Genomic DNA, 22,094 nt, shown 5'->3' on the forward strand with positions numbered 1-22,094 from the left:
TTTCTTGATGACAAGACATGGAATTAGCCTGATTGCCTGAAGATGGTATTCACTATTCAGCATTCAGTAGCATCTCTGTTAACCCTTGATAGAGGAAAGATTTTCTCAGTATACTAACCTGGACAAAATCACAGACAAAAGCTACACTGTAGTAATTAACCTGGATATAATCAGAACTATCACGGTTTGAGGCAACTTGTACAATGAAATGAAGCAACTTTGCACATTATGTTTCTCTCTGAAGACTCATGATCATGCATCCAAAGTCCCATGTTTAATAATAGTATATGTTTACAAATACCTGCATAAATATTAAATAGCGCAAGTAATAATGAAGGGGGCTGAAGAAAACTGTAAGCTACAGCAGCAACACAGGATGCAGACGCAGAGCAGAATAACGGAAGTAAAAATGAAATGTTTGGCACAACAGACCGAGTTGGACTTGGAGTTGGGTTCAACAGAACAGAACAGACTGGAGCAGCAGTTCTGCAACCACCGCTACTGAAGCCTGCTACATTCATTCCCTTTGAAATAACATGAGTAGAAGAAAATTGTAAATGTCAGCGATTGTCTTTCCTGGTGAACCCCCCACTGCGACTCCACTCCACGCCATCTTGATGGGATCCAATATAGATTTTTGAGTCTTTCCTGGTGATCTCCCAGTCGACCAGCTCCAACTTCTGAAGATTGTGTTGCGCTAACATGCTCTCTACTCAATGATAATTTGGTTTCAATCAGCCTGTTCTCTTAGCATTCAAGATACGTATGTATCAAGCTAGTGAGCGGATAATATTCTTTGGTTGCATCATAAACCTATTAGAAAATTCCTTTGCTGGTCTGTTACGGATGTGGTAAATGGGCCATTTAACGAAACGTTTTTTTTTGGAACGAAAATGGGCCATTAACATTTGGCAGATCCAACGTCTCATGCACATACTGAGTCTGGGACAAATTGTGGTTGATTAGGTCTCTATTCCTCTGTTTTAGGGCTCTTGTCAGTATAGCCTGTCTGACTCTGACAATACATAGCTCTGAAGTCTGAAACTAGAGTCTTGGGATGGGGGGTAGATGCTAAGGTTTTCAGTTAGTTTCACCGTCACATACAATCTCTGAAAATCCAGTTTCACCTTTTGCTAGATTTTAGTACAAAGTTCAACACAAGAAGGCCGTGCAAGTAGTAGTAACTAAGGATTGTATTTGATAATTATCTGCTCATAGAAAATTTTCAACTGCACTTGGTGCCTCATGTTTGCCAGCTGTCAGATGCTGTCAATCGGTTTGATTTCTTTGCCTGTTGCCGACAGATACAACAGCTGTGCAGATGAGCAAGCAAAGCCATAGAAAAAGGAAAAACGATGAACAACTAAATTTGTATGCTGAAAGCAGGAAAGATTTATCTATATCATCACTTTTGTCTCTTGTTTATGGAGACACATGATACATCGCATCAGCAGACAACAGTAAAAGCGCAAATGTTGAAAATCACGAACCTGCACGCCAACAGTTAATGGTGGATTGGATATCATTGAGCTCGACAAATTCAGTAGGGCGCTGCGGCTGCGTTGGCTGTGGTATTCCTGGGACGACAGAGGAAGACCGTGGAGGGGGATGCAACTACCACTAGATGATGAGGACAGAGCGCTATTCAATGCCGCAACAAGAGTTGATTTAGGAAATGGCAAGAGGGCTTCATTCTGGTGCTCCCGCTGGTTACAAGGAGACGCACCTGCAACTCTTTTCCCAGCCCTGTTCCAGCACAGTAAAAGGAAAAATAGAACAGTCAAGGATGCATTGACAGACAGCAAATGGGTGAGGGATGTGGATCACAACATGAGCGCGCAGATCATTGGAGAATTCGTGGACTTATGGGTGCGCATACAAGACACGCAGCTGCTCCCAGCACAGGAACATAGAATAACTTGGCTTCGTACATCTGATGGTCAGTATACAGCAAAGTCCGCATACGCCGTTCGGCTGGTGCAAAAATTGCACTGTTCAGGGAATGACTACTTCCATGACGGCTGAGGTCACCTGGAGAACGAAGGCGCCACCAAAATGTCGTTTCTTCACATGGCTGATGCTCCAAAACAGAATATGGACGGCTGCACGTCTGCAACTGCGGGGTTGGCCTAATGAATATTTCTGTCAACTGTGCGTAAGGAACCTAGAGACAGTCTCACACTTGTTCCAGGAACGCTGGTTCTCTAGAATGGTTTGGGTCAAGGTTGGTACATGGATTGCGGCAGCAGCCTTGAGGCCGGATAATTGGGGTCGGACGGACGACTTGGGCCAATGGTTCATCGACATGTGCAACAGTGCCAGGATGCCAGAAGACATGGAGTAAGATCAATGGTCATGCTAACCATTTGGGAAATCTGGAAAGAGAGAAATCACCGTGTTTTCAGCAAGGTGAACAGGACACCTGCTCAAGTCTTCAGTGCAATACAGGATGAGGTAAGAGTCTGGATCCGCGCCGGGAACAAGGGCCTCGAAATGATTCTATAAACGCCGGTGCAGCCGTCACAGATTGCGCCAAATGGGCTGATCTTATTAGTTGTTATAAACATCATGTAAATCGAGCTCTTGTACCGTAGGGGTGGCATGGTTTTCACTTAATTGTGAAACCATGCAAAAAGGGGCGCGGCTTGCGGCATGGTTTTCACTTAATTGTGAAACCGTGCAAAAAGGGGCGCGGCTTGCGCCACGGAAACCTCGTAAATTGCTTCCTTCTTATCAATGAAAGCCAGCAACGGATCTTTCCAAAAAAAAAAAAAAAAAAACGAGCCCACACAGTTTATCCCATAATTATGCACAACTTGGCATAGCGGTGATTGGTTGGCTAGAACTAATCGGATTGGATCGACTCTTGACCCACTTGGGAAGTCATTCCGGTGGTTGATTAGGAATGTGAAAAACGAGCTAGTGGATCTAAGACGGATTCTTTGTTTGATTAGGAATGTGGAAAACGAGCTACTGGATCTATCCTTAGTCCCATTTGATGGAGACGAGTTCTTTTTTAGTGCAAGTGGACTAGTGGAGTCCAAACATTGCCTGAAGAATAACCTTACCAACATGTGATGTATGTTTCATCTTTTTTATATGTTCTTTTGTACCTCGATCTCTTTGTCAGACTGTTTCTTTTAGCTACTTTACAATGAAAGTGGTACCTCTACTTCATTTTCTTTGTCTAATTCAGTTTTTTTCCAAGTTATGTCTATTTATGAATATATGCAGACTGACAGCGCCCGGGTCCTTCTCCGGCGACTCCCCGCTCGCCGACCAGCATACCGGTGAGCAAGGGGGACTCAGATGCAGAGGAGGGATCTCCGACGGGGCCGCAGCTTTTGGCCCGTCGTGAACATTGGAGGAGGAGGCTTTTACACGTAAGTCATTAAAAAAGTTTGTAATTACATACAAGCCATTAAAAAAATTGATCGTACACGGGTGCCATTGTTGTGAACTTATTTGCTCTCCAAGCCATTCCATCGGAGTTCCGTTCGTTTTTCACCGTTTGAAGTTCTGACAAGTGGGTCTGGTCAGTCAAAACGTCCATAATACCCCTCTTGTCCCTATCCTTTCTCTCTCTCTCTCTCAAACTCTCTCTCTCTTCTCGTTCTTCTTGGCCGCGGCGTCCAGCGTGCTCTTGGGAGACACCTGCCATTCCGCCGCAGCAGCCGCCCCCTCCGCCTTGATGCCGCCGCAGCCGGCTACTGACGCCAGCAGGAACGGGTGCTCCAAGAGCTGCGCCGCTGTGCACCGGTCGCGCGGGTTCCTCGCGAAGCAGCAGCAGGCCAGGAAGTCCTTGGCCTCGGCGGACATCCACGCGGGCACCTCCGGCACGGCGTCGGTGCACGGCCGCGGGGAGGCTGTCCACCACGTCGCTCCACGGCGCGCGGCCCGTGGCCATCTCGACGACGGTGCAGCCCAGCGCCCAGATGTCGGCGGCGGGGCCCTGCTCCTCCCCGCGAGCCACCTCGGGCGCCATGAACGCCGGCGTGCCGCCGATGATGGTGGGGCGCGCGGAGGCAGAGCCGGAGCTACCCACTGCCTTGGCGCACCCGAAGTCCGCGAGCTTGGCGCGGCCGTCGGCGCCGACCACGACGTTCCGCGCCTTGACGTCCCCGTGCACGAGCGACCGCGTGTGGAGGTACGCCAGGCCCCGCGCCACGTCCGAGGCGTACGCGGCCACCGCACGCTCGTCGTCGCCGAGGCGCCCGCCTCCGCTGCTCCGAGCCGCCACGTCCGCGAGCGAGCCCCCCGGCGCGAACTCGAGGAGCAGCTGGCAGCCCCCGTCGGGCGCGGCGTGGACGCCCAGGCAGGGAACGACGTGCGGGGACCGGAGCACGGACAGGATGCCCCCCTCGCGCCGCAGGTGCTCTGCCACCGCCGTCCCCGCGGGCGCGGACTTGACCGCGAAGAGCGCGCCCGAGGCGGCGGCGGCGACGAGCGACACCACCGCGCCCGACGCGTCGCGGCCGAGCGTGCGGACACGCGTCCACCCGCTACTGATGACCGCTGTTGTTGCCATTTGGTTTTGTGCGATTTGCTGCCGAAGGTGGGAGACGCGGATGAGAGAGGGAGAGAGAGATTGAGAGAGAGGGGTATTATGGACGTTTTGACTGACCCAGACCCACTTGTCAGTACTTCAAACGGTGAAAAACAAACGGAACTCCGACGGAATGGCTTGAAGAGCAAAGAAGTTTAGAACGATGGCACTCATGTACGGTCAATTTTTTAATGGCTTGTGTATAATTACAAAACTATTTTAATGGCATACATGTAAAAGCGTCTTGGAGGAGGGGTGGGGCCATCATCCAAGGGAGGGGCAACCCTAACTTCGGCGATTCCCCCGTCATCTTCGGCAACGACGGCCAGCTCGAGGAGTTACACGGAGGAGTTTCCGTCAATTGCCGAGAGCAATCGACGGCGAGCTAAGGCGAGAGGTTTTGGAGTCCTGATTGATACAGAGGTTCGCGGTTTCAAATCAACAGCTGCTGCAAGCTTTTTTCCATTTGAGGAGGTGAAGTCAGAGAAGATCAAACCCAAATCAATACCAATTGAGCTGTGTTGGTCTAGTAAGGATACGGCGAAGCCACCATGGCCCAAGATGGGGAAGGTGGAAGCAGAGATGAAGACGGCGGGAGAGATTCCAGATGGTGTCAAAAAAGAAGGGTCAATTTGTCAGCAACCCTGGTTCAGATTACCAGAGACACGCGTCACAAATCGACAGGGTGGTGTGCGAGAGGTAGACGAAAGCACCAGGTCATGTTACGGGTCATCCTTCGACTCTACTCCTATCACGCCCCCAAAACAAATCAAATCGGGGGAGGTGCCGATTCCACAAATCCAGCCACCAAATCCACAAATCTAAAACGTTTCGTTGGCCATCTGTGGAAGGGATCACCAGTGAAATCCTTTGCCGCGGCTGTGCGAGTTGAACTTGCTACCACAAGCCGTGCCACCATGAGTCAAGGTGGTGGCCGGAGGAACTTCAATGGTCCAGGCGGAGGAGGCCGTGGACCTGGTGGCGGAGGTTATGGAGCCGGTGGTGGAAGGTATGGAGCTGGTGGCGGAGGCTATAGTGCGGGTGGTGGTGGATATGGTGCTGGTGGGTACGGTGCTGGCGGATACGAGCGTGCTCAAGCAGGGCGCCCAGGGAGGGGAAGAGGTCGAAATGTCTGGGATAGGCGGGCTCAACAAGGAAATGAAGAACAACCGATTGAAGCTACTGAGTCTCAGCTCGAACAGGAGAATTCTGAGGCCAAGGGAGATGAGCGACAAGATAAGAAGGTAGATGATGAGATACCCAAAGAAGCTGGATCCGAACAGGAGGCGCCAGAGATGCAAGGTAACGACCAAACAGCTGCTATTCCGGGTGCTCAGAATGCTGATGCACATGCTCAACTTAGAACTGCCTGTGAAGTATGTGGTTTGTTCAATCATGCTACCAAGGACTGTAGGAGATTGTTTTGTGAAATATGTGGATTGCATAATCATGTGACTTATGAGTGTAAGGGGTGTGTTCCTTGGAATACTGGCCCCGAGCTGTGTGCTGCTCAAGTCGAAGATCAGAGTTTTTTCTTCATAGAAGAGTCTATTGATCCTTGAGTTGCAAGGGAGAAAGATAGTGTTGCTATTCTGACAGTTCTGAGTGGCAATGTATCTGGTAAACAGATTGAAGTAGAGTTCATGAATTTGGTGGGTTCTGCATCTTGGAAATGGAATGGAATGCTAGGCAAGTCAGTGACCACAAATATGTTATGAGGTTTCCAAATGCTAAAATGGTCAAGGAATGGAGTTATTTTGGGAAAACAGTTAAGGCTCAGTTGCAAATTGATCCTTGGACACCAAGTGTGGGTGCTAAAGGTGTCCTGCAGCAAGCTTGGTTTAGAGTGAAAGAAATACCCCCTGATCAGAGATCCATCAGAACTGTTTCTAAGGTAGGAGGATTGGTTGGAAAGGTGGTTGAAATTGATGAGAAAACCAGATTCAGATCAGACTTTGTGAGGATGAAGATAGCTTGTAGAGATGTGCTCAGAGTTCCAAAGAAAGCAGAAGGTAATCTTGGGATGTATATTCATGACTTCATCTTTGAGAGGGAAATTCCAGAAGAGGAGTCTGTTAGTGTTATCCAGTGGCATCAAGGTTAGTGAAGGTGAATCCCATCCAACCAAGAGATATAAGACTGATAGCCATAATCAGAAAGGTCACCAATCTGGATTCAGAGACAATCAGGATAGCAAAGTTGGTGGGACAAGTACTGGGAATTATGAGGGCAAGCAGAAGGCATTATCTGTTACTGCATCTGCTCCTCCAAAGATCACTCTCAAAAGTCAGGAAAACAGCAAGAAAGTTCAGACTATGGATCTCAAAAAATCAGTAGTCCCTTCAAATGATGAACAGGTAGAAAAGGTGCACATACCTGAAACTTTTGAAGACTGATGCAGAAAGTGAATCTTTAAGTGAAAAGATCAGGAAGCTTGAAGGCTATAGTGATGTGGGTCAGACCTCATCCAAGCAAGGGGGAGATGAAAACAATCATCAGATCTGGTGCATGGATGAAGTGTATGAAGATGGTACTGTGGAATCTATTCTGCAGCAAAAAATACAGAAACAATCAAAATCCAAGAGGAAACAGTTAAGAACAATGAGACCAATGAGGTGATGATAGTCTCCCAAGATCAGGAAGATGGCATGGAAATGGAAGGGATCATAAATACGCAGGAAAGTACCATTACTGAAGTTCACCAAGAAGAACAATCTGGTATCTTGAAAGGCAAGCAGGTAATGCAAGTAGAAGCTGTGGATGTCAACAAGAAGAAAAAAACAGATCAACAAGAAAGAAGAAGGTGTGAAAGGCTTAAGAGGGATATACATATCACCACTCAGGAGAAGATAGATGCCGCTGCCAAGAAGAGATGCTTAGAAGGTAACCCAAGCAAACCTACTGTCTTAGCTGATGTTAGTAATGATCACCTGATTGATTTAGCTAAAAACATGGGTATTATTGTTAATGATGAAAATTTTGCTACCTTTGATATGATTAAAGAAATTGAAACTGCTAGACACTGTTTGTATGATAAACAATTAAAAGCAAATGCAACTAATGTGTGTGAAAGTAATTCTGAGCCAGTTGATAATGCTTAAACTCTCTTTCTTGAATGGCATGATGAGGATTCCTCGGAAATTGAAGATTTTATGATTATTCATTCAAAAGAAAAAAAAAAGAAAGTAAAAAAGAAAGTCAAATTCTCCCCAGGGGGGAGGAAGCAAGACCAGGAAGATCCTGGCTTGCAAATTCAGGTATCAGGGGATATTAGAATTCCTCTGAACCTGAAAAAAAGAAAAAAAGAAAAAAAATCGATGACAATGCAAGGACTTATTTGGAATTGTAGAGGCCTTCGAAAAAAAGGAGTCTCTACATATCTCAAAATCCTGATTCTAGAACACAAATTCCATTTTATTGGTTTACAGGAAACAATGGTTGAATGGTGTGATGATTCTTTGTTAAGGAAATTTGATGTCAATCAGGATTATTTATGGAAATGCAATCCTTCTCGAGGCAAATCTGGTGGCATTTTGGTAGGAATAAAAGTTGAGTTGTTTGATGTAGGTTTTTTTAGACAAGGTGAATATATGTTGCAAATGAATCTGTGGGATAAAACAAACAAGGTAAAATGGAATTTGTTAGTAGTGTATGGGGCGGCTCAGGAAGAAAACAAAAATGCCTTTTTAGCTGAGTTGTCCAGTTTCTGTTCTACAAACAATGAGCCAATTTTGATAGGTGGTGATTTCAACATCATCAGATTTTCTAAAGAAAGAAACACCATGACTGGGGTTCATAGACACACCCCTCTGTTTAATTCTTTGATCCAGTTTTATGAGCTTAAAGAGTTGGTTATGTGTGGAGGCTTGTATACATGGACAAATAATCAGGAAAATCCTACTTTGGAGAAACTTGATAGAATCTTAGTGACTAGAGACTGGGAAGATATCTTTCCACAAGCTGTTATCAACAGGCTTCCTAGGGAAATTTCAGGTCACAATCCCCTGTTGGTGACAGTTGGTAAAAATGAAAACCTTTCTTTTATACAGTTTCAATTCGATCTCAATTGGCTCAATAATCCTGATTTTTTTAAGGAAGTGGAAAGAATTTGGTTGAAACCTTGCAGGGCCAAATCAGCCCTAGACAAGATTCAACAGAAACTCAAATTGATCAAACAGTTTTTTAAAGGATGGGGTTTTAATCTACAGTGAGTTGAGAAAGCAAAGGAAAGCTAATCAGAGTGAATTAGCCCCGACTTGGAAAAGATTGAGGAAGAGATAGATTTAAGTGTTTCCCAATTAGAATGGAAAACTTGGTTGATGTGTGAAAATTTCAAAAGTTTAGAACAAGAAGAATTATATTGGTTTGAAAGAAGTCATGAAAATTGGTTACTCAAAGGAGATTTAAACACTGATTTTTTTTCATAAATGTGCTAGTGGCAGGAAGAAAAAGAATACAATTCTAAATCTTGAAAAAGATGGTGTTATTATAGAAGGTGAAGAAAATTTGTTAAAACATGCTACTGAGTACTATGCTGAGTTATTTCGTCCTGCACAAAAATATGACATACAGATGGATTCTTCTGTTTGGGATAATTTACCACAGCTAACTGAGATTGAAAATGACATGTTATGCAGACCTTTTTCTGAAAATGAAATAAAAAATGCTCTTTTCCAGATGGGGAAAAACAAGGCAGCTGGGCCTGATAAAATACCTATTGAGTTTTATCAAAGTTGTTGGCACATAATAAAAAATGGTGTTATTCAATTTTTTGAAGATTTTCACAAACATCAGGTGGACATTAATAGGATCAACTATGGTATCATTACTCTGTTACCAAAAATCAAAGAAGCCAGCAAAATTCAGCAGTTTAGACCCATCTGTCTTTTAAATTGCCTTTATAAGCTGGTAACCAAAACGCTCACAATTAGAATGGAAATGATTGCTGATAAGTTGATTCACAATACTCAAACAGCGTTTATGAAGGGGAGGAATATCATGACTGGTATTATGTGTCTACACGAAATCTTGCATGAGACTAAAAGAAGGAAAGAAATTGGGGTGATTTTAAAATTAGACTTTGAAAAAGCTTACGACAAAGTAAATTGGAAACTTTTGTTTGAGTGCCTTGAGAAAAGGGGTTTCAAAGATAAATGGTGTCAATGGATAAAACAAGTTGTAACTGGGGGTACAGTTAGTGTTAAGCTTAATAGGAGCATTGGACCATACATCAAGAGTTCTAAGGGGGTCAGACAGGGTAACCCCCTGTCGCCCATACTGTTTAACTTAGTTGCTGACTGTTTAACCAGAATGGTCCATGAAGCACAACAGAATGGATTAATTACTGGATTGATTGATCACATTATTCCTAATGGAGTGGTAATTTTACAATATGCAGATGATACTATTGTTTGTTTGAAACACAGTCTAGAGGGTGCTACTCGTATGAAATTCTTGTTATATTTGTATGAAATGATGGCTGGCTTGAAAATAAACTTTAATAAGAGTGAGGTAATAATGATCAATGATGAGGATTGTTGGGGACAGACTTATGCAGAGATTTTTAATTGCCAAATAGGATCTTTTCCCATCAAATATCTTGGAGTCCCTGTTAGCCCAAGTAGGCTGCATGTTTGTGACTGGTTACCTTTAATTGAAAAAAGCAGTAAAAGGTTAGATATTTGGAAGGGATGGACAATGTCTATTGCGGGAAGAGCTACCCTCATTGGGGCTAGTCTCAACAATTCCCCCATTTATCACATGTCAGTTTATTTGTTACCCAAATCTACCATCAATACTTTGGATAGCATTAGAAGGAAGTTTTTTTGGCAAGGGGGTGGTATTAAAAAGAAATATCATTTAATCAAGTGGGAAAAGATTTGCAAAAATAAAAAGAAGGGAGGTGTAGGAATTAAGAATTTAAGGAAAATGAATTTGAGCTTGTTATGCAAATGGTGGTGGAGATTAGAAACTGAAAATGGTCTTTGGCAAGAGATCATCAGATATAAATACTTAAAGACTAAATCTATTCATGAGGTTAGTCATTGCCTTTATGACTCCCAAATGTGGTATGATTTACTCAAAATCAAAGACATTTACTTACAAGGTAGAAATGTTATTATCAAAAATGGGGAGAAAGTGAGATTCTGGCTTGATGTTTGGCTATATGATGAACCTTTGAATAAGCTTGTTCCTATACTTTTTGAATTATGTGTCAATAAAAATGTTACTGTAGAACAGGTTAAAAAGGGAGAGGTTAGGTTAAAAAGGGAGAGGTTATCATTCAGTTTAGAAGATGGTTATATGTGGATCTTGCTAACTGTTGGTCACAAATATGGGGGGATGTCCAGAATTTTACTTTGGTGAAGAACCTGACAAAGTTTGTTGGAAACTTGAAAAAAATAATCAATTCTCAGTCAAATCCGTTTACAATGGTTTAACGAGAAACGATGCAGGTCCTTATCACAAAAGAATTTGGAAAGGTAAAATTCCTCCTAAAATTAAGTTTTTCATGTGGCTGTTAACCAATGATGCAATTCTGACTAGAGATAATCTATTAAAGAGAAAATGGATGGGTGATGCTTGCTGCTTATTCTGTGACTCTGATGAAAACATCGCTCACTTATTTTTTCAATGTCCCATTGCAAAAGTTATATGGTCTATTGTGGCGAAATGCTTTGGAGCTAATAACATCCCTAGCAATTTACAGCAATGCTGGAAATGGTGTGAAATCTGGATCCCATATGGAGAGAAGTACCATCCCTGGGGGATTGCTGCAATCTGTTGGGCTATATGGAAGAACAGGAACAGAGCTTGTTTCGAAAAGAAAATCATTAGAAATCCTTTAGAAATAATCTGTCATGCGTGTGCTTTAATGAATTATTGGGCAGGATTGTTTGCCGAAAATGACAAGGAACAGCTGGAAGAAGGTGTGGCTACCATGCTAAGGATAGCGAAAGAACTGCTGGCTACTCAACAGAAGATGGGAGAAGGACAGCAACCGAGCTACAAGGATCAACAAGAAGACGAAGACGACTCTGCGTGATGTATCGTGTCTTCTGCAAGTCCGTCTGTTGGTTGAAGAAATCTTTTAGTCTTGATGCACTTCCATAAATGTTTTTTGTAATCCCCAGTTGCGTGGGTGATGATATGCTAGACTTGATAGCTGTACTTCTGATGGCGGGTTTGCCACTCTAGTTTTCTGAAAAGTTTCTTCTTCTTAGCTCTGTCTAGCTGGTCTGGGTCCTGTATCTTTATCTTTCTGCATCTTCAAACATTTGTATTTCCGTTAGTCATTAATGGAAATGGGGGATCCTCGCGTTGAAAAAAAAAAGTGGTCAAGAGTTACTTGCTGATTCCCCACTTGAAAAGCTAATCTATGCACAGGTAAGTTGAGATACAGAGCACAGCAGTTATCCGGTTTAGATGCAAAAGATTTTCTTCAAAATTTTGGTTGACAAACTCTGAGAGAAGAAATGAGAGCCCAATAAGACGAAAGATCAGTTCTTCAGATGTAGTGGGTTCAATCAATTTTAATCTCAAGCATAAAAAAAATAAAAGAGAACATATTAAGTATTCTTGAAGCAATGGCAAATCACTATTTGGAAGTTCTTTCTGCTGTTATTATGTGCTGGAGTGACTAAAATCAAGTGATGAGGTGCATCTCTTGCAAATGTTTGGCACATTTCACCAAAAGAAGCTATTAGAGAAGTACATGGAACCTCAACCTTTTTTAAAGGATCAAACGCAATTATTTCATTATTGATAGGGACAACCATTACACATTACAGGACAGAAACAGGTTTCAGAATGGAACGACTGGACAACTCAGCCTCTCAACAATTATTGCGCAACGGTATGGTTCACAGAGAGAGAATGCAATTACTAAAAAAGAACATACACATGTCGAACAGAATCACTCTGAGCTGAAAAATCTAACAAATTTTGGGAACAAAACTGAGACATCCAAAGGTACTACTCCTTTTGCTGTTGATCATCTCCATGCCAGGCCCAGACTATGTCCTTCAGTGCTGGCCGGATGTCCTGTTCCAACAGTTTCTGGTACTCAAGTGAATCACCGCCTGTTTGTTTCATCTCAATGAGATGGTAGGATGCCGTGATCTCAAATATTTCTGTGTCAAACTGAAGGACACCATTCCTTCCCTCCTTCCTCCCTTGAATCTTGACAACACCATTATCCTTCTTCCTTATCCTGAGATTCAGTGCTTTTGCAACATCTTCAAGCTTCGAGATGATGGCCGCGGCAGACTTATCAGAAGTGAATATTGTCTCCTTTTTGCACTCCTTTTTGATAAATAGACCAGAGAGGTCAAATCCTGTGGAGAAAGATATGATTTCAAAGGCATTTAAGTTTGTGACAGCCAGGGGCTTCACATCTTCATGAACATTCTTCTTGCGCCTCATAGCAAGTGCTGGAGCAGCATTTGTGGTGGCATTCTCACTTGGAATTTTCTCCTTTACTGTATGGGTCTCCCCAGGACCTTTTCGGAACCAGGTAGACTCTTTTATCTTCTGCACTGAAATTCTTGTGTTTGGGTTGGGGTCCAGGATCTTGTACAACAGCTTCTTGAGTTTGTGTGAAAACCAACTGGGGCACCTGAAATCACCATTCTGTATCTTACGATACATCTCCATCAAGTTTGGGCCTTGGAAAGGAAGATAACCAGCAACAAGCACAAATAGAACAACCCCGCAAGACCAGATGTCTGACTTTGCACCATCATAGCCTGTCTTGCTGATCACCTCTGGAGCTACATATGCTGGGGTTCCACAGGTGGTGTGGAGCAAGCCATCTTGCCTCTTTGACTCCGAAAGTGCGCTCAGTCCGAAATCTGAGACCTTCAGGTTCTCATTCTCATCCAACAGCAGGTTCTCAGGCTTCAAGTCCCGGTGATACACACCTCGGCTGTGGCAGTAATCCACTGCACTAATGAGCTGCTGGAAGTACTTGTGTGCAACAGCCTCTGTGAGCTTGCCACTCTTCTCAATCTTGTCAAAGAGCTCGCCACCTTTCACGTACTCCATGACGAAGTAGATCTTGTTTCGTGTCGCCATCACCTCATGAAGCTCAACAATGTTCTTATGAGCCACCAGCCGCATCGTTGTGATCTCCCGCCTTATCTGCTCTGAAAGCCCGACCTTGAGCACTTTGTCCTTATCCATCATCTTAATAGCAACACTCTGGTTGGACTCAAGGTTCCTTGCATAGTGCACCTTGCCAAATGTGCCTTTCCCCAGCAACCTCCCCAGCTCATACCGCTCCATCAAAATCTTTCCTCTCGATTCCATATCTTTTCTTTTTTTCAAGAGTACGAATCACAGGGCTACAATTTTGGCTGACAATCAGGTGGACTGCAAAGAGTTAGCCCTCCTCCCCCATGTCATGATCCATGATGGTGAACAGTATTCTTATGGCTTGGTCGTGTCGCAGTCTGAATGGCGTAGAATTGATGCAGGTCAGGTCATCAAGAGTTGAGTAGCTCAGCAGCCCTTGTGAAGCAGCAAGGCCCTTGATGTCGCAACAGGAATCTCTTCTATGAAAGCACATCTTTCAGCATTCCCTGAGGCTTTAACTTGTTGTAATTTCTGTATCTGCTCAAGAGAAAAGAAACATTAGATTCAGCAATGAATGCATCAGGATATGCACAAAAGCTAACACCTTTTTGCTACCTAGGTACTGTAAGTAAGGACTAACCGACTAAGAACCAAATAAATGCTTTCACACAGAATGAAAAAAAGGACCTACTGTAGTAAAGCAAACACGCTATGTGTGTATTAGTAATACAATATACAATGTTCCCTGCTGGAATGAGTTAGAAAATTCCAAATAGTGGGGAACAAAGAAGATGAAACAGAGGTACTCTGCTTAATAAGAAACAAGGCCACCATAGTGAGGCATATCACCAGCACATCTGCATATGGCATTCTAAAAAGAGTAAAGCCATCCATGGCAACCGTGACAAGATGCCAACTTTCTGAGTTCAACTATTCCGCATCTGACAAGGACTTTGCTCAGACTTCAGGGGACGCAAGTGGCGACGAAATTCTTCATCAGGGGGCAATAGCCCAGCAAAAATCTCGCCTTTACAAACCTAAACGCCTAGACGCCATAGGACTGCACTGCACGGCCGTATACCTACCGGTGTCCAGACGAAATTGACGGCACAGGACTACAGGAGACCAAGAACAGGCGCCTGAATTTTCCTAAACCTACACGGATTACCAGGGGGAGCGCTAGATTCCTTGGACAACCAATGCCCTTCGCCTGCAATCTACACCGATTGCTAGCATACAGAGCGGCGGCGTGGAACTAGTACTGAAATCTGAAACTGCAATGGGAGGCAGGGCAGGGAGACGGATGGACGGTTGCTCTGCTCACCTTGCGCTGGCGCGGCCGCTGACGGACGACGGACGGAGACGGAGAGGAGATTGCGGGGGAGGCGACAAGATCAGAGCTTTGCACTTTTTGGTAGACTACGCTGCTGCTGGTGGTGCCTGAGTTCCTCTGGGCAGGGAGGGGAGGCGAGGGATGCGATGCGGGGACAATGAGGAGGCGGCTCATCTTATACAACCAGGCGGAACAGGGTTCTCCGCCGCCGCGTTTCCGGCGCACCGCATCACAACATTACACCCGGATATGCTTGCTAGCGCATCGCCCTGCCGCTGCCGTGATTGAGTTGGGATTGGCAGGTGGGACCAAGACCAACTAACCAACTTGGCTGAGGCAGCTTCACAGGTAGGGTTGAAAACGGTACGGATATTTTTCGACCGTATTTGAGATCGAATCTGTTTAGAGGGGTTGAGATCTGTTTGTATCTGAGTCCGGATATTCAACATCTGATACCGTATCCGTATCCGAATACTCAAATCGCATATTTACGATGTCGATATCCAATCGTATCATATTCGGCAAAATTGACACTATTCGTATTCGAATCCGAATTCGGACAGAAATATGAAAACAAATATAATATTAGTGATATCCGTCTATCTAATCCGTTTTCATCCCTATTCACAGGTGCTGCAATGCAACAGCTGCTGCTAGCCACCCCCATCTGACCATCTCTCCAATTCCATTTTTCCTTCTCCGTCCGACGTTAAGGAAGTTGTTAAGCTGCTTTTTCCATGGCTATGATGATGTGTGATTTTTCAAGTACTCGTTCAGTTTCTTTGTTAAGTGCTGTTCTTGCTTATCGAGGAGTTAAACATACTCAACTTTAACTAAATATATATAAGTGATTATTAATATTTATGATGCGTAATAAATATTATTAGAGATTAATGATCAAATATATTTTTATAATATATTTATTTAGAGATTATAAATGTTACTAGTAGTTTTTACAAATGTAGTTAAACTTAACAAATATTTGTTTAACATAAAAATCTAGACACTTTTTATGAAGGGACGGATGGAGTATAATAAGCCAGTGGCTGATGTGAGGATCTCATCCTTTTGCTGAGTCAGGTAGGGAGCACTAGGGCAGCCTGTTCCATGGACCATGGACCTTGGGATTGATTGGATCACTCTCCAGATGATTCATACCTACGTGGCGCATGGATCTTGTGTGGTGGCGATTCAGTAACCTTGTTTGTTTGGAGTACTAGTTAGTAGGCATTGTGGGATCCTCATTTCTTTTTTTTGACAATTAACGTAATTTTATTTCAACAGCATATAGCTGATAGTATCAGTACAGAGTCAATTGTTACATAGTGCAACAAATCCACTATGGGACAGTGCTGAATTTGAGCTGCATTTTGAACAAGTACAGAAAATATTTGTCTAGGCAGTTGGCACGGAGACAAAAGATGCTGCATGTATAAAGCTCACATATTTGTCATCTCATTTTGCTGGGATAACCTTGGTTAATTATGTGCTCACTCCGTTTCAAATTTTAAATCGTTCTTGTCTTTTTAGATGTACAATTTTTACAACACCCTATATTCCAAATTATAAGTTATTCTAGCTTTTCCTAGATTTATAGCAAAAGATGTTATGATTTAAAGATATCTAAGAGATATTAATGTTCAATGAGTTACTTCTAAATTAAAACTTCAAAACCTGAAAAGCATATCTTTTATTTCTGTTTGCATATCTCAAGAATCCAACGTTTTTCCTCTAAAGAACGGCAAGAGCTCAAAAAATGTAACATAAACTTCCTTTATCACAAATTATATGATGAGGACAGACTCTAACACGCTGTTATATGAGTAGACAGTAGTGTGTGTGAGAGAGACGAAAATAAAAATGGAACTCAATAATAGAGGCATGAGCTAGACAGATAAATGTACACGTTACTAGATATGCCAGCAGCGTCGTGTCGCCACATGCAGTAGCAATCATTCCATATTTTAATTTTTCTAAAACGAAGAAAAAAAAGAGAGAGAGCCGCCGAGTCGCCGACTACGCTGAGTCAGATTGAAGTGACCTGATGAAAGAAAAGATAAATGACTTTGTTACCATTTTATATATGGCATGTGTTATGCGTGGTGGAGTGAGAAATTAAACACGTTTGGCCCTTGGTTACAGCATGATGACTTTTCATATCATGTCATCCATCCGTTCATCTATTGTATCTATAGAAATTAAAATCAAAAGTCCTAAAGGTACTAAAAGTATATCTAGTATGCTCAAAAACTTTGGAACGTGTATAACATAGCTTCTGCATCTGTATCGTGTAATTTGCAAAAAAAAAAAAAAAAAAATCAACATGATGTATGCTCGCATTAACTAGATATACAATAATAATAACTACTCCCTCTATTCTAAACTATAATATATTTTGACTTTTTACGTATATTCTTTTTATTATATATCTAGATATAATGTATATTTAAGTGTATAGTAAAAAATTTGTATCTAGAAAAGTCAAAACGTCTTGTAAGATGGAAGGAGTACTGGGTACTGTCTTTTCCTCAGGTGATTTTAAATTTTAGTACGTACTTCATGAGTTGCAATTTTTATATATAGCAAGAGAAATGGAGAGGAACCCTTTTTTTCTTCTTTTTATAATAAACAGAAAACCTTTGTTAACTTCAAAACCATGTGTTTTGGTGTAAATTTTGATTTTGTCCCTCTAATAGTTCATTTGTTAGTAGTTTGTCCCCTTATGAATATTTCCTGATTCCGTCCCACGAACTTGAACAATCCAAGAGGAACTTCAACTAATAATCTATTTTTAATATTAAAATGATAAATTTAAATTTCTTTCTTCTGTCCCTTACTGTCTCCCCGCTCATCCGTCGCCCCTCTTTAGTCTCTCAGTCGCTTTTATACATGGCAAATGTAGACCCATTATATGAGTTTTGAGCTACAAAAGCTTCATTAGCATCACTCATGTCTTGGCCAGGCCGCCCGACCCCACACACGTCGCAGCACGCATGTGGGTGTGTAGCTCGTCTTTCGTCCTTTTTCTAGACCCGCAACATGTGACATAATGACACCGCTTTAAACTAAGTTAGACTCCTACCAATTTTGAATACGAGATTAATCCTTTATTGCGCTCGCATTTACTATGAGCCTTATAATTTATTTGATTTAAGGTTTGGTTAAGTGCAACATACGGGCATCTTGCTATTAGTGAATATATATCAATAAGAAATATGACTTATCTGATCCACTGCCATGGATCTGGTTCGAGCGCTAGGGAGGAAGCGGCGAGCAAGAAAGGTGAGTTTGCAAAGCTATAAGGCAACTGTACTTACTCCCCTCTTTTTCTCTGTTTCTTATAGCAGGGAATGCGCACGACCGATGGAATTCTAGCAACTTCGACCAGGCGACAGCGACAGTTAAGGCGAGGCCACGTCCCTACGATCTCTAAGGAGCACGCCCTCCAAGAATCACGCGTGGGGAAACAAGCCGCCAAAACTAACGCTCCGAGTTCGCCGAGAAGGAACCCACCCGCGTAACCGCGGCGGTCGTGGGGCTTAGTCGCCCCAATATTGACGAACCGCCACGCCAAGCTGGTGCACTCGAGCGGCTCAATACTTGAGTCGAGCAAGGTTTTCAATTTCGGTATTGCAAAAATTTCGGCCACCACCGAAACTACCGAATTTCGTGAAATTCGGCCGAAATTTCGGCGAATTTTTTTTAGAGACTAGCACATGAAGTATGCTTTTTCTAAAAAAACATTTAAATCTAAACAAATATTAGTATGATTTATGACACACATCTATTGAATACAAAAATATGCAATATAAACAATAAAAAATTGAGTCTAAAGTTATATAACACATGTATTAGTGTATTACAAAATTTCGGAATTTTCTTTCGGCCACCACCGAAATTACCAAATTTCGCGAAATTTCGCCGAAATTTTGAACCCTGGAGTCGAGTACTTGGCCCGGCTGGCACCCTTTGGCTGGTGTAAGTGGTAATTTATTACCGACCCAACCATAACAGAGTCAGGGGGATATTCTGGAGGGCCACCAGTATGGCTCAAAAAACCTCTGGCACCAAGTGCTACGTAAATCTCCCGAATATCCGAATGAGCTCGGAATAATTTTAGAGGAGGCATGCCCGTTGAGGAAATAAAAAACTTGGTTGATTAAGTTCGAACCAAAGTATGAGCTCCTGAGTTATGGAAGAGTTTTATGACGTGACCATGATGGTCAGGCTTTGTCCTACCGTGGCTTATACTAAGACACGGGCGTTCACTCGTTCTACCCGTTATCAGCTCGAAGAGTAACATGCGCAAATGCCACTAGCTGCTCATGCGTTCGTTATTCGCCTCGGTGGATCCTAAACTGGGACACTGTATATCATGGGCTTCTAAGTCAAGAGGCATCGCCTCATACCCTCAATCGAGATGCTAGCATGGATCAGAGGTTCCATCGTGCAATGGCACCCGAAGAAACGCGAAACATTTGATTCAGTGGGAAAAAGACTCGAACCGAGTCGACTTTTAGGAAGCAAGTAAATACATTCTTTATTTCAAAGCAATTCCTTTTTGCAAAGAACTTTGTTACCTCTTCCTCTCTAGCAGGCAAATCGGGATGGAATGCATCCCATCTTTTTTACCACAGGTACGGCGACCCAGGAGGATCACGAACGCAACGGTGCAAGCTGGGGACTTGAGGCGGTTCAGGCTCCCTGTCCTCTCAATCCTTTTCTTCAATCACGACTCAATGACGCGCAGACGACCAAGGCCTGTGCGGCCACTAGCGCACTTGGGGAACTGCAGTCCCTGCGCACGGAATACCGCCACCTGAATAACTCTCGGCACCCGAGAGGCCATCTCTGCACCCGACACTGCTACAGGAATTTTAACCGAGGCGGACAAAAGAGATTAACCGAGGTGGGCATCACTATCGCCTCGGTCGAAAGGTCACGGTAAATCAATGTTTTCCGAGACGGTTCAAATGCCCACCTCAGTTAATCAAATAAAAATAAAAACCAGTGGACAAGCCTGCCAAGCCCATCGTCGGGCCCGCCGAGCCCATCCACGTGCCGCCGCAGCCACTCACTGGATCTGGGTACCCGCCGCCGTCGCGTCCAGCTCGAGGCTCCCCGCCATCGGATCTGGACCCGCCGTGGCCGGATCTGGACTCATCGTCGCCGAAGAAGCTCCGACCGCCTCCTCACGCGCCATTGGTGAAGAAGAGGACGGAGGGGGCGCTGATGAGGGGAGAGGCGCCCGTGCGCGCCGGCGCTGGGAGGGGCTATGGCTGCCTTGAGAGCCGTCGGGGGGCCTGGCCGCCCTGCGCTGCTAGGAGGGGCCGTGGCCACCCTACGCCATTGGGAGGGACCGTGGCCGCCCTGCGCCACCGCTGGGAGGGGCCTGGCCGCCCTGCGCACCGCCGCTGGGAGGGGGCTCGCGCTGAGGCCGCCACCGCGCGCTGCCGGGAAGGGGCCACGCCGTGGCCGCCCCGCACGCCGCCGGGAGGGCCCACTCCGTGGCCGTCATGTCCGCGGAGGGAGAGGGAGAGGAAGAGAGAGGTGGAAAGAGATGGAACCGCGATGTGTTGAGCTGAGGGAGAGATGGGGGCGCGGCTGAGGGAGAGGGAGTGGAGAGAGCTAGGGTTTCTCAGCATATATATACTACAAATCGTTACCGGGCCTAGATGGGCCAGGTGGGCTGGCCACTACTTTTGGAGGCGGGCCTTATAGTGTGCCCGCCTCCGTTAATGGATTAACCGAGGCGAGCAGCATAAGGTGTCCGCACGGTTAATTTTGATTAATCGAGGCGGTTGTTTTAAGGCGACCAGCTCGATTAATATATTAACGGAGGCGGTTGCGTTAGGACAACCACCTCGGTTTATCGATATTAACCGTGGCGGGCGCCTTATGCTGCTCATCTCGGTTAATGATTAACTAAGGCGGTTGCTGGGCTGGCTGCCCGGCCACCAAATAATGGAGGCGGGCGCCTCGGAGGTCCAAATGCAAACGTCTTGGAAAAGATTCATTGTAGTAGTGCGAGCAGAGCGTAAGAAAACCTCGATACTCGAGGGAGGCTAACGCCACTTAGTCAAAGACCTCGGCACCCGAGGAATGCTAATCGAGACTTACAGTACCCGAGGGTTACAGGGGATCGTGGCACCCGTAGGACGGAGCTACATGGCTAGCTTGTTATTAAGTCCTATGGGGTCTACTATCGAATATATGGGCCCGGGGTACCTGCACTGCCCGTATATTCGACCACGTCCATCTATCGGGCCAAAGCAACGACGGATGAAGCCCACGAAGGCCAGGCAAATCCACCAGCTTGGAGATCAAGGCATTCCGAGAATATCCGACGCCATCGTATCTACACGATAGGCTAGAATCAATTTATTACGCATTCCATGTAACATACTAGAAAATCAATCTGTTAGTCGATTGGATCTAATATAACCCTACCCCCTGTGCCATATAAAGGGAGGTAGGGACCCCTCGAGGGGGATCAATTCTATTTCCATCTACTTCATTCTAGCGCATAGCTAGGAGCAGCAGTCCCTGTAACCAAGCATACGAATACAGAGATCTACCTGCAAACTGGATGTAGAGCACCTCACGTGCTTGAATCTTGTGTGCTACTATCTGATTCATCTTACGCGAATAGCTGCTAGGTATTGTCGGAGCTAATTCTTCCGACAGTGGGTATGCTCACTTCGGCTACAATGACAGCGGCATTGACGAGTGTGTCAAGAGCGACGGAGACAGCATGGCTGACTGGGATGGAAGGGTGCACCGGCTTGAGGTGTTCCTGTCATGAGGTCGGGAGGAGATGGCAGCACGCCTGGCTTTCGCCTACGTCAACCAAGCTGAGGTGGCAGCAAACACCGCTACCTTCATCAGGGGCTGCCCTTGGCGCGGTGGCACCACAGATTGAGGTTGAGCTGCTATCACGGAGACAACGTCTATGCCCCATCTGACCACGGCGGGTCTGAAGCCTTCTTGGCTGGTCTACGCGAGCTAGGTGACACCAGTGTTCAGTCTACCAGATTGAAAAAATATATATTTCAAAGGTGGCCGGTATGATCAGTAGGCCGATTTTCGGCCAAATTTTTGATGTTTTGGTAAATTTTGAATGAATTTTATCCGAACGAA

At 44.6% G+C, this 22,094-nt stretch overlaps 2 protein-coding genes and 1 pseudogene across 2 annotated transcripts; 1 reads left to right on the top strand and 2 right to left on the bottom strand.

Annotated features, from left to right (window-relative positions):
- Window positions 1–1,608: 1,608 nt before the first annotated feature.
- On the top strand, window positions 1,609–3,358 carry LOC136479248 (uncharacterized). The gene is made up of 2 exons (XM_066477176.1): window positions 1,609–1,955; window positions 3,235–3,358. The coding sequence occupies exons 1-2, from the start codon at window positions 1,609–1,611 to the stop codon at window positions 3,356–3,358; spliced, it is 471 nt and encodes a 156-aa protein (XP_066333273.1).
- Window positions 3,359–3,591: 233 nt separating this feature from the next.
- LOC136479249 (mitogen-activated protein kinase kinase kinase 17-like) lies at window positions 3,592–4,528 on the bottom strand (annotated as a pseudogene).
- Window positions 4,529–12,278: 7,750 nt separating this feature from the next.
- On the bottom strand, window positions 12,279–15,200 carry LOC136481371 (CBL-interacting protein kinase 15). Its single transcript, XM_066478728.1, has 2 exons — window positions 14,946–15,200; window positions 12,279–14,158 (listed from the first exon to the last, which is right to left on the bottom strand). The coding sequence occupies exon 2, from the start codon at window positions 13,853–13,855 to the stop codon at window positions 12,521–12,523; it is 1,335 nt and encodes a 444-aa protein (XP_066334825.1). The 5' UTR covers window positions 13,856–14,158; window positions 14,946–15,200; the 3' UTR covers window positions 12,279–12,520.
- Between the last annotated feature and the right edge of the window lie 6,894 nt (window positions 15,201–22,094).

Source organism: Miscanthus floridulus, chromosome 9 (genome assembly GCF_019320115.1).
Source record: "Miscanthus floridulus cultivar M001 chromosome 9, ASM1932011v1, whole genome shotgun sequence".
NCBI lineage: Eukaryota > Viridiplantae > Streptophyta > Magnoliopsida > Poales > Poaceae > Miscanthus > Miscanthus floridulus.

What these genes read in the sequence shown, in the direction of transcription:
- LOC136479248 (XM_066477176.1), top strand. Translation starts at nt 1,609, where the DNA reads ATGCAACTACCACTAGATGATGAGGACAGAGCGCTATTCAATGCCGCA. An exon ending in GATGGTCAGTATACAGCAAA is followed by an intron (nt 1,956 to 3,234) that starts GTCCGCATACGC and finishes GAATATATGCAG; the next exon opens with ACTGACAGCGCCCGGGTCCT.
- LOC136481371 (XM_066478728.1), bottom strand. Translation starts at nt 13,855, where the DNA reads ATGGAATCGAGAGGAAAGATTTTGATGGAGCGGTATGAGCTGGGGAGG.